This window comes from Nicotiana sylvestris, chromosome 5 (assembly GCF_000393655.2).
Source record: "Nicotiana sylvestris chromosome 5, ASM39365v2, whole genome shotgun sequence".
Taxonomy (NCBI): domain Eukaryota; kingdom Viridiplantae; phylum Streptophyta; class Magnoliopsida; order Solanales; family Solanaceae; genus Nicotiana; species Nicotiana sylvestris.
This window is the reverse complement of record NC_091061.1, coordinates 78,025,866-78,038,263: the sequence shown is the minus strand read 5'-3', so window position 1 is coordinate 78,038,263 and position 12,398 is coordinate 78,025,866. Positions and strand designations below refer to the sequence as shown.

Genomic DNA, 12,398 nt, shown 5'->3' with positions numbered 1-12,398 from the left:
AACATGCTCAAAAAGGACAATAGGCTCCAATAGAATACAGAATGCATCGAGGCCTTAAGAGAATTAAAGGCGTACTTGTCATCTCCTCCGCTACTCGCCAAAGAAGAACTCGGTGAGCGTCTCCTTATATACTTAGCCGTATTAGAGGTCGCGTTAAGCACAGTATTGGTCCGCGAAGATAAAGATACACAGTCTCTGATATATTATATTAGCAAAACCCTCGTCGACGCCGAAACGAGGTACCCTCACCTCGAGAAATTGACTTTGGCATTGGCCATAGCTTCACGAAAGCTTAGGCCCTATTTTCAATGCCACCCATATCGGTGGTGATGACCTTTCCCCTGCGAGGTATCCTGCATAAACCCGATCTGTTGGGGAGATTGGACAAATGGGCCTTAGAATTGAGAGAGAATGATATAACATATCAACCACGAACAGCGATAAAATTGTAGGTACTCGCCGATTTCAGTGCCAAAATAGTAATGAAACTTCTCGTACCTCGTCTGTCTACCCGACCTATAGGTCCTATATACTGATGGTGCATCTAACGTATCAAGATCTGGACGAGGACTCGTACTCGAAGTCCCAACGGGTGAAGTCATTCGCCAATACATACGATGTTCCGATATGACTAACAATAAGGCCGAGTACGAGGCCATAATTGCAGGATTGAAGCTAGCTCTCAAATACGGAGCACGACGAGTCGTCCTTAGATACAACTGTAACTCGTTATGAACCAAGTCACACGGACTTTCCAAATCAAATAACAGAGGCTGCAAAAGTACCAGGCAAAAATTCATAAACTGCTACTAGAGTTCGACGAATGTCGACTCGATCAGATACATCGGGCACAAAACATAGAGGCAGACGATCTCGCCAAGTTAGCGGCGGCCACCAAAAACATCATAAAAGAAAACGTGGTCACCCTCCTACACTCATCAATAGACCAGCTCGAGGTACACTCTGTAAATTTGACTTGGGACTGGCGCAACTGTATTATAACATATTTGTAGGAAGGAGTACTCCGAGCAGACAAAAAGGAAGCTAAAAGGCTTCAAATTCAGGCGGCCATGTACAACATCATAAATCATGACCTATACAAAAGAACGTTTGGAGGCCCCTTGGCGAAATGCCTAGGGCCGAATCAGACAAGACGTGTGCTCGAGGAAGTACACAAAGGCCACTACGGTGCCCACATAGGCAACCGAGCCCTCATTAGATGCCTCATTCGAGCAGGTTAGTATTGGCCTATAATGAAGAAGGAAGCCATCGATTACGTCAAGAAGTGCAAACAGTGCCAAATGTATGCACATATGATACATCAAGCGGGCGAACACCTCCACTATGTTACTTCGCCATGTTCATCAAATGGGGAATGGACATCCTCCCAGCAGGGCTAGATAATGTACGTTTTCTTTTGGTTTTAACTGACTACTTTTCCAAATGGGTAAAAGTAGGTGCATTCACCCAAATACGCGAACGGAAATCCTCACATTTATATGGAGAAACATCATATTCCATTTTGGTATCCCCAAAGAAATCAATTGTGATAATGGGCCCTAATTCACTGGAAAGAAAAACGCTGAATTATTCAAAAAATGGCACATCAAGCGAATACTCTCCATGCCATATCACCCCGCCGGTAACGGTCAAGCCGAATCCTCCAACAAAACAATATTGAACATCTTGAAGAAAAATCTCGAGGACGCCAAAGGACTATGGCCAGAATTGCTACCAGAGGTACTATGGTCCTACCGCACCACGCAAAAAACAAGCACAGGCGAAACGCCATATTCACTAGTCTACGGGACTAAAGCCACAATACTAGTCGAGGTCGGGGAACCCAGCCTGAGATACTCCAATGAAAGCGGACAAAACAATGACGAGAACAGAAAACAAGACCTCAACGAGGCAGAGGAGCGAAGAGACATGGCTTACATAAGAATGGTAGCCCAAAAACAACAAGCAGAAAGGTACTACAACAAAAAAGCCAAAATACAACCACTCAAAGTCGGAGACTATGTTCTCAAGGCCAAGACACAAGCGAGCAAAGATTCGAGAGAGGGCATTGAGCCTTTATCTGTTTATATGCTTCCCCAACATGCAGTATGTGTGTTTTGTATGTCGCCTTAGATTTTTATCCTTTGAAACCAATCAGCCTAATATCCACCCTTTAGGACTAGTAGTCATAAGTGTCTCCGGGACTGATAGGAATGGGACGGGTAATAACATGCAATAGTAATCGAGACCAATCCACGCTTTAATACCTTAACGGGGTGGGAAGGGTAGATATGGATATAATGACCAGTGCGTTAATACCACGTGTAACCCCTCTTTTGAGGAGTGATTACCGTATGTGATCCATATTAAATATAAACCTAGGATCCCATTTCCTTTTATTTGCAAACTCTTTTTTTTAACTCTTCTTTTAATTGTTCTTTTTTTTATGTGTTTAAATCCCCTAATATTTGAGCCCGTACTTGTATATCTGCTAAATTCACAATAACTGTCTGGCCGGGAACCACACTAGTGGATCCTGAGGGGTGCCTAACATCTTTCTCTTGCGATAACTTCAAGCCCTTACCCTATCTCTGGTTATTCAAATGACTTAGAATTGAAGGCCATTGGTGTCCTAATGCACCTTAAATCATTAGGTGGTGACTCTTCAAAAATGCAAGACCCAGTTCCTGAAAGGAACGAGTTGTCCTATACCAAATGTCACAAACCCGATTTCGCGAGAAAAAGGGGGCGCGACAGTCATCAAAGAAGCGAAGAGGGCCACCCAGGGGAAGGGTCGCAGGTGCGGAGTTTGGCGCGCAGATGCGCATCCGCAGAAGTGGAGAAGGAACCGCAAATGCGAAATCTGGGCATTTGCTACTGGACCGCAGGTGCGATCGTGCGCCACAGAAGTGGGGTCGCAGGAGCGGTCAGTGCTTCGCATGAGCGGATTTGCTTGGGCTTAAGTGGAAGTCGCACGTGCGATGAAATTTCCGCAGGTGCGACTGTTTGGCTGCAGGTGCGATGATCGCTGGGCAGAATGCTTTGTTAAGTACGGGATTTGGCTCACTCTTCTCTTATTTTCTCTTGGTTGGGAGATCCGTAGAGCTCTTGAATAGGAGATTTTCATCATCTATTGCAAGGTAATTAAGTAATTCTTGCATATTGTAAGTTAATTTCATGAATTTCATAAGGATTTAATATGGAAAATTGTGGGATTTTTTAAGAAAAACCTAGAATTGGTAATTTTTTTTTAATTTTGACCACGAAATTGAAAATGGAATTAGGAATAAATTATATATTTGAGTTCATGGTGTCATGGGTAATTTTCATCTTTGAAAAATATATATTTGAGATCGTGCGATGTAAGGGAGGCATTTTATTGTGATGCGCATGCGGCGAGATAAGGGTGGCTTATGCACGTGCGGCGACATAAGGGAGGTATTAATTGTGATGCGCATGCGGTGGCATAAGGGTGGCAATATTGATGATGTTATGTGATATTTTGGGGGGTTTTCCTTTGATGTTGTTCATGTGCTGGAACAAGGTTAATATTTGTTCACATACTTATTTCTTAAATGTTCCCGTCTTGTGATCTATGAGTTTTTAGTTGATTTTTACATACTATTACATGCTCAACTTCTATTGATATTTTGTTGATAAAGATGGGTTATTCTACATTGAGTTGTTATTATACGCTCTACGAGATTGTTGGTATTTGTTACATTCTGTTGTTAGTTTTTTTTGATATATTGCACATGTTATTTGACTAGTGAGTATCATAACTTGAACCTCGTCACTACTCCACCGAGGTTAGTCTTGATACTTAGTGAGTACCAACTGTGATGTACTCATACTACACTTCTACACATTCTTTGTATAGATCCAGGCACTTGAGATCGAGCTGATCGTTAGAGAGATGTGTTTGAGCTTGGTAGAGACTTCAAGGTATCCCTTGCTATTCCGTTCGCAGGCCTCTTCTTGGGGCAGTGGTACATGCCCATAAGCTCCAGTACTAACAACAAAAACAATACCAATTTCTTTAAGGGAAGAACAACTAAAGTATCTTGACATGGAAAAGAATTCACTTTATAAACCAAACAGTCATTCAATTAGATCAAAACCTTTAAGTAGTTAAATAGGAGGAGGCACCCTCTTTACTTTATTTTTTCTATTATTTATGTATTCCAAATAGTATTGTACTCTTTGAGACTTGTTATGTATTCCATATAGAGATTATGACTCAGTATTATTGGATTTTGAAAAGTTGATTATTATGTCCATGTTGTTCATATTATTGTATTTTGTAATTTTTGTTAAATTTAAAGTTGTTATATTCTAATTTATATCGTTATATGATAGGCTTACCTAGTCTTAAAGACTAGGTTCCATCACTATCTATGGTGGAATTTGGGTCGTGACAGTTTTGAAAAAACTTCAAATCCCCGATTTGAAGTTGGATTTGGATGAAACTTGTATATTTGGACTCATGTTGGAATGAGTGATCAGGATTTGTGACTTTTGTTGTGTTCCAGGAGGCAAGCCCATGTTGACTTTTTGATATTTGATAAAGATTGGAGCTTTACTACTTGGAATCAATTTTTATAGCCATGTTTGGTGTTATCGAGTTATTTTTGACTAAATTTGACCCGTTCGGAGGCTGATTCGAGAGGCAAAGGCTTTTTAGAGTATTGATTAGACTTGTTTGAGATAGTATCTTGCCTAATCTTGTCTGAGGTAATAACCCTTAGGCTTGTGTCGTATTCATTTAATTGTGATGTTGTGATATGGCGGATATTCGAGGTGACGAGTGCATATGTAGGTGCTATATATGAAAATAATCGGATTAGACTTTAAGTTTCTACTATGTCTTGATTTGATTGTGGCCTCTCTTTGATACATGTATAATTTATTGTATGACTACACGAGCTTACCCTTTTCATGCTAAAGATCATGTTTTAGGATTTTCATTTCCTAAATTGACCAAGTTGGGCATTTATGGGATCATTACTAAATTGATTTGGCCATAGTCATGCTTTATTTGTTGAACCTTCATTCACATTTATTTATTTTCATGCCTTTGTGCACTTTGTTGATAAATTGTGGGCGTAATTCTTTTGTAAATGATTTGCCTTATTGTATTATTGTGATTATGACACATGTAAACATGTTGGGCGGATTGTTTGGGCGTTGACACGAGATTTCGTCGTGCAAATGTGATTGATATTGCTATTTTATCGGGTGCGGAGCGATAATGGTGGATAATGCTCTTGTATTAATTGTGGAGCGATAAGAGCAGCTATTGCTATTGTGTCGGGTGCGGAGCGATAAGTGCAGATATTGCTATGTGTTGGGTGCAGAACGGATATCGCTATTGTATCGCGTACGGTAAGGGCAGATATTGCTATTTTATCGGGTGCGAAGCGGAAAAGGTAGATATTGCTATTATGTTGAGGTGCATCGTGACTGTAAGGCCCTGTAAAAGTTCGCCAAAGATTTAAGGTTTTATGGTGCCAAAGTCAAGCTATTATGTTCTGAAGGTTGTAGAAGCTCGTCAGGATATAGATTTATGGATTCCGCAATGCATCGTGAAGTGGGTAGAAAAATCGGCAGGATAGGGCGATTCTGCGATTAGTTATATGGACTTGAGTCGATTTCTCTATCCGTAAAATCATTGCAGATTGAAGCAGGAGCAACTAAATTTTGAGGGTTATTTTGCGGTGGGTATGAGGATCGCATAACTGTTTCACGGATCGCATATCCATCGCGAAATCAGTAGAGGCACTGGTGAATTTTTGAAGGAGAATGGAGAATTCGCGGTTCAATGTACGGACTGCAGAACCATTTGCAAATTACGGATCCGCCACAGATCTGTCCAGTTCCAACTAAAAATCTGGAGGGCCATTTCATAGACCGCATATATGTTTCACGGTCCTTTCCGCAATCGTAGACCCGACATCGGAGGGGTATTTATGAAAAATTTCTAACCTAATTCTATTCTAATAAAAAGGCCTAAGGGGGTTATTTTGTAGAGGAAATCATATTATTTTGAAGAGAAGGCATTAATTTGAAGAGAGACGGAGAAGCTCCAAGCTTCCGTTAACGTATAACACATGTAATACATATGCTATATATAAAATTATGCCAATTTTTTAAGCACCTATTTTGGTCTCTTGAGTCCAAAAATTGTTATTCAAGTTCCGGACTTGTGTTCAGAAGGTCCGGTTAGAACTAAATTGTATTTATAAAAATACATTCAATCTCATGTCTATCAAAATATATATTTTTTATTTGTTAGATTGAAACAAGTAAAAAAGTAGATTATTTTAACTTGATTAAACTAAAAAAAAATTAAAACTGCAATTGATTTTTTAAACTTATTTTTGTAAGAAGATATTATTTATTATTTAATACATTAGATACCTATAATTAGGGGTGTACATAAGCCGGGTTGATTCATATTTTTCAATTACCAAACCAAATCAATTGTATCTGATTTTTAAATCTATAAACCAAACCAACAAAAGTCGAATTTTTCAATCGCGATTTTTCTCGGGTTTTTCGGTTTCTTCGGATTTTTTCCGACAAAATCTTCATAGCATAAAATTTATAATTTATATTCTAATATTTCTTAGGTCCTATTAGGATAAACTATATAAGATATTACCCAACAAATAATACAAAATAATATAAGGTGAATCATCATTATATTAAAATACTCAAAAAATCGCATAAGATAAATATTGCTAATTCATAAGCCATAATAAAAATAAACATAATCTAAAAGTATAAGTCATGTTAAAATAAGTACGACTAAGTAGTACTAAGTATTGATTACATGACTAAATAATATTAAAAGTAATGCATTTTCACTATCTAAGCCGATGCAAAATTAAAAATATAAATATTCAATACTATTGTCATTCCTAGTATTGACTTGAATTTTTTTTTGTTAGCAATAGTATTGTTTTGATTATGCTTTGGGCTTTATTTGAGTTACTAATTTTTATAGGTTATAAAACGTATTTGACCATTCAAAAGTTCTAAATCCAAGCTTGAAATAATATATTAAAAAAGAGAACTATTAAAGAGTTTAAAAAATATTTATAAATTACATTACAATAATTATTTTTATGTATAAAATATTTTTAAAACTTGTATATATGTAATGTCGGGTTGGCTTAGTTCCGATTTAACTTTTTTAGTTAATACCAAATCAAACTAATTATGGTCGGGTTTTTTTTCTAACACCAAACCAAATCAAACCAAACCATAGTCGGGTTTTTTTTCTCGTTTTGACTCAGATTCTCGGTTTGATGCAGTTTGTCTGTTTCCTTTGTACACCCCTACCTATAATAATTTAAATTAATTTTAAATAAAATAATATATTTTAAATATTTGAAAGTATTTTTAATATTTAGGAGATACACGCATATAGATATAATAAGCGAATAAAGCTTATTTAATATTCGTATACTTATTTAAAATTTTTATAATCAAAATGCTTATCTTTAAGCAAAAAATATATAAAACGGTCTAATTACTAGTTGTGTGTTGTGAAAGCATGACGTGTGCGAAAAAAGAGAAAGAGACGAACAAATATGTAGGTGGCTTTTGCGCCCTAAACTTAATTACGATACTACCCCTTTTCATTCTATATAAAAAGCGTAGGCACTACTCTCCGCCAGTAGGGTTTGGTGCTCACATCTCTTGAATACAGAAGAAGCCGCCGCCGCACAGAGCAAGATTTGAAACCTAGCAATGGTTTGCCCTAAGCACTTACTCTTTATTCTCTTCGCTAATATACTGCTAAGATTATTGTACTGATCAATGTTTTGGAACTTATTTTCTGATTTTTGGCTGTTGGATCTCAGTCGCTCGTTGCAAATGAAGAATTTCAGCACATTCTTCGTGTGCAAAACACCAATGTCGATGGGAAGCAAAAGATCATGTTCGCTTTGACCTCAATCAAAGGTATCGGTCGTCGTTTCGCCAACATTGCCTGCAAGAAAGCTGATATCGACATGAACAAGAGGTTAGCCCCTTTAAACTGGCAGTTGTTTAGCTCTCACTGAAGATTCCTCAAGTGTATTAAATGTCCATTTGCAATGGTGTTTCTATTTCCCCCTTTTAGCTTATTGCCTTGTTAAAGATTCCACCTTATTATACTATTGATTTGACAGAGAAATATTAGTTTTGTTTGCTGGTTTTTGATGTATGTTGCTTTTTAACTTTTCAAAGATTAATTGGTGTTTTATTTTGTAATTGTTTTTGTCTTGCATTATTGAGTTAAACATTAACCCGAAACTTAAATTAAGTTATAGTCATGAATAAAGATGATAGAATATATTTTGCCTAGAGCCTGATGGCGCTTTGTTTTTTCTTTGGGACCGAGAGTGATTACTAAGTGTTGTATAACAGAATGGCTCTTTTAGCAGGGAATCTGAACTAGTATCTTTAATTGTTTTTTATCTCTCTAGTATATGGCATGTGCAACATCTTTAAGACATTTTTAACAGTTTCAAGCAGGGATAATTTCCATCCCCCTTTTCTTGCTAGCAAACAGTCTTATTTGTTCTTACCTATCCAATGAAATTTTGGCCAAGGATTAAAGATTCTCTTTCAGCTCGCTTTAGAATTTTCTGTGCATTGTTCTTTGAGATTTTTGTGAAGGTTGATTTCATCTGTAGTTTGTTGGGCATGATATGAGGGTAAAACAGGAGTTAACAATCCTATAGATTTTTTACTGCTTTATATTTATTTCTTGAAACCTGAGTTTGCTTTTATGCTCTGTTCTGTAGGGCGGGAGAACTTACTGCTGCAGAGCTTGACAGTGTGATGGTGGTTGTTGCAAATCCCCGTCAATTCAAAATACCTGATTGGTTTCTGAATAGGCAGAAGGATTACAAGGATGGCAAGTTTTCACAAGTTACCTCTAATGCTCTTGACATGAAGCTTAGGGATGATCTCGAACGCCTGAAGAAGATCAGGTAGTCTGTCATCCGATGCTTTTGCTGTTTAAGTATTCCTCTTTGTCTTTGGTAATCAAAATATGGTGAATTCTCACTTGTAGTTCTCAACCAAGGAAAACATATGGTAAATGAGTAGTAGTTTTCTAAATCTTGCTTCGCTGTGCTTGCTTTTTATTTTTCATCTTTACTAAATTTATATCATCTGATGGTTACAGGAATCATCGTGGTTTACGTCACTACTGGGGTCTCCGAGTGCGTGGTCAACACACAAAGACCACAGGGCGCAGGGGGAAGACTGTTGGTGTCTCCAAAAAGAGATAAATCATCTACTTGCCAGTTTCAGTTTGTTATGTGCTTTCTCTTTATGTTCTCCGGGCGATATATGTTTAAGATATTTTAGGGGATTTTGTGTTGGTATGCTTAAATTTTCTTTTCCGTTGGTGGATTACAGTATAATTTTGTTCGAAAGTGAGATGGATTTCTCTGCTTTATGATCTAGGTTTTGCAGAATGCTCTTGAATTAAATTGAATGAGTAGTTCCTTAAATGTATTCTGTTCTTTCGACTGTTTGAATGACGGGTTGGGAGCCTGAATTTGAGCATCACGATGTTGTTTCTAGGTTATTCCCAGCACTCAGGTAAACTAGCTATTAGGAAGACTAGTATTAGAGCTTATGGCAACGAATGATTACCCCGGTGTGACTTAAATCTATATCAGTAGAGATCTCTTTGGATGTTTTGATCTACCCCGGGGGTGTTTCGTTTAAACCATGCACTACCAAGGCTAATATTTGATACTCGTAGGATATACCCAAGTACAGTAGCAATATTGAATGTATGGGCAATTCATAGGGATCCTTAAGTGTGTTGAAAGGCCCTACAAACTCAAGCCTGAGAGCTTCCATTTCGATCAGGTAGGAGAACTTGTGCTGGTCTTCCTTTAGCAGAAGAGAATGCTAATCTTTATTTTGGCTTTCGTTGCTGCTGTATGATTTATGAGGAATGTTTATTTTTTGGGTGCCAAGTAAAGCTAAAATTTGGGAACAATTTTGGTGTTGATTAGTAGCCTGACAATGATCAACAGCCTTAGAACAGATATTATACGTTTATGGGATGATGTGGACAAATAGCAATGTAATTAGGTTTTTGTCATTGCAATGGCCTGTTAGGTCAGCCCCAATGTCCGTTAATGTTATTTATTCACTCTATCTGTGACGCATCTGGTTTTAACGGTCGTTTCAGATATGGTGGTTTTATCCCTTAGTTATAAACTTATAGGAGTAATAAAAAATGTAGCAGTGAATTCTGGATTTTGTACAAAAGCCTAGCAGCCAATGACGCACATTGGTTCTATGCCACTGTAACGGAGCAACGGAAAGGCTTATCAGAAATTTGGCTGGATAAATATTGACGGATGGGATGAACAGCTAAACATATGAAAAAAGAAATTTAAAAAGCAGCAAAAAGTAGCTATTGAAAATTAGTACTATATATGTCTGCGCTTCGCGTTGTACTGAAAAAATTAAAATATAATTAAATATTCTTTGATAGTTGTCTCAGTAGTACCCTGTATGAAATTCTCGGACAAATAGAATATGAGAAATATTCCACACTAAATATGAAATAATCCATTTAAACGAATATATATGAACTTGAATAAGAAAAATAGAAAAAAATACCGAAGAAGGAAAATTGGTAGTGTAAAAATCTGGAGGATATGCAAATCAGAATCTTTCATCTTCCTTGATCTAAGGCCATTTTCTCGCTATTTGTTTTCCTAGTATGAATTTTTGATCCCTATGTTTTTCCCGTTTGGTGTCATAAGGTTGATATATCAAATAAAAATTAAACAAAAGCTAAGAAGTAAATGAAACAAAAAGAGAAATAGCAAAGGCAAACGGATGAAGAAAAAGAAGAAAAAGTAATCAAACGCACATATGTTTCTCCAATGCCTTTTGTTTATTTTGTTAATTTCTTTTGTCTTTTTGTATATCTCTATTCAATTTTTTCTCCTGTTCTAAATTTCTAATTGCAGCAACCCAAAGCTCCTAATTCTTTCGTAAAAATAGCACGGTATAACCAGTTTTCGGACTGGTCAATCAAAAATAGTCAGCATTTACCATGTCAATGAAAAATAGCCACTATTTTGCTGCAACAAAGACCGGTCCAGTATAATATACTGGAGTTCGGTGCACATGTATATGAACTCCAGCATATTATGCTGGACCAATATATTTTGCTGGCTACAATATAATATACTGGAAACTGGAGCACCGGTGCTCCAAATTCCATTATATTATGCTGGACCGGTATACTTGCTAGAACTCCAGTATATTATGCTGGAGTTCCAACATACTTATGCTGGAACTCCAGCATAATATGCTGGAACTCCAGCATAATATGCTGGCGTATTTTTCGGGTTTTAAATAGTGTTTTCGCTCAGATTTATCTTTACATGAAAAGTGGCTAAATTTCGATTACTTTTGAAACTGGGCTATTTTTGAACGACCAGTTGTAAATCTGGCTATTTTTGAATTTAACCCAATTCTTTCACTAATGTTTTAGATATTTTCCAACGATTTGATTCTTTAATACAGCTTAATTCTGAAAGCAAAATGTTTGATTATTAAACCGTGCTATTTAATTTGCCAAATATATTATTTTTATATACTCTTTCATATATATATATATATATATATACTCCATCTTTTTTAATATATGAAAATACCTAATTAACCTAAATGAGAACTTCACCATAGAGTAAAACTGGAAGGTATTAAGATAAATTCTCTTTCTTGTTATATTTTATGAATTTAGTACTACTAACTACTAAGTGATGAACACAAAAATTAGAAATGGCACGAATTTGAGATTTTCATCGTCAAAATTTTCTATATGATTTATGAAAAGGAAAAAGAAAAAAGAATTTGAACGAAGACAAAGAGAAAGAAAATTGCGACTTCAAGATCAGCAAAAGACCGAGAATCAATTTGCATTAAAGTGTTTACCTTGAAAATGATATTAACAATTATATTTGATTTGTGGTTCTAAAAATACGTGATTTATCTTAATACTAATTATTATGTGAATAATGTTAAGTGTAAATGAACAAGAAATGATAAGCAAACCAGTGTGGTCACAAGACTGAGGGCCTCGAGCTCAGCGATATGGGACCTCGAGGACAACCTTTAGAGGTTGATGATGAGCAATAAATGAAGAGCAATAAATGAACAATAAATGAAAAACAACTAATGAACACAATAAATGAGTGGCAATAAAGCTGTAGAATAGTTGTTGAGCTCGTTTAGGCAAGGAAAGCAGAGAATGTTCTATTGTATTCAATATTCATGTGTGTTACAAAGTGAAAAGTGTGCCCCTCCAAGAACGTTTGGGTCCCCTTTATATAGGAGGAGTGAATCCCAACACAATA

General features: G+C 36.6%; 1 protein-coding gene across 1 annotated transcript; it reads left to right on the top strand.

Moving 5' to 3' along the window:
* Positions 1 to 7,630: 7,630 nt before the first annotated feature.
* LOC104232707 (small ribosomal subunit protein uS13z/uS13y/uS13x-like) lies at positions 7,631 to 9,515 on the top strand. Its single transcript, XM_009785968.2, has 4 exons — positions 7,631 to 7,761; positions 7,872 to 8,032; positions 8,799 to 8,987; positions 9,185 to 9,515. Exons 1-4 carry the CDS (start codon positions 7,759 to 7,761, stop codon positions 9,288 to 9,290), a joined length of 459 nt encoding a protein of 152 aa, XP_009784270.1. The 5' UTR covers positions 7,631 to 7,758; the 3' UTR covers positions 9,291 to 9,515.
* The last annotated feature ends 2,883 nt before the right edge of the window (positions 9,516 to 12,398 follow it).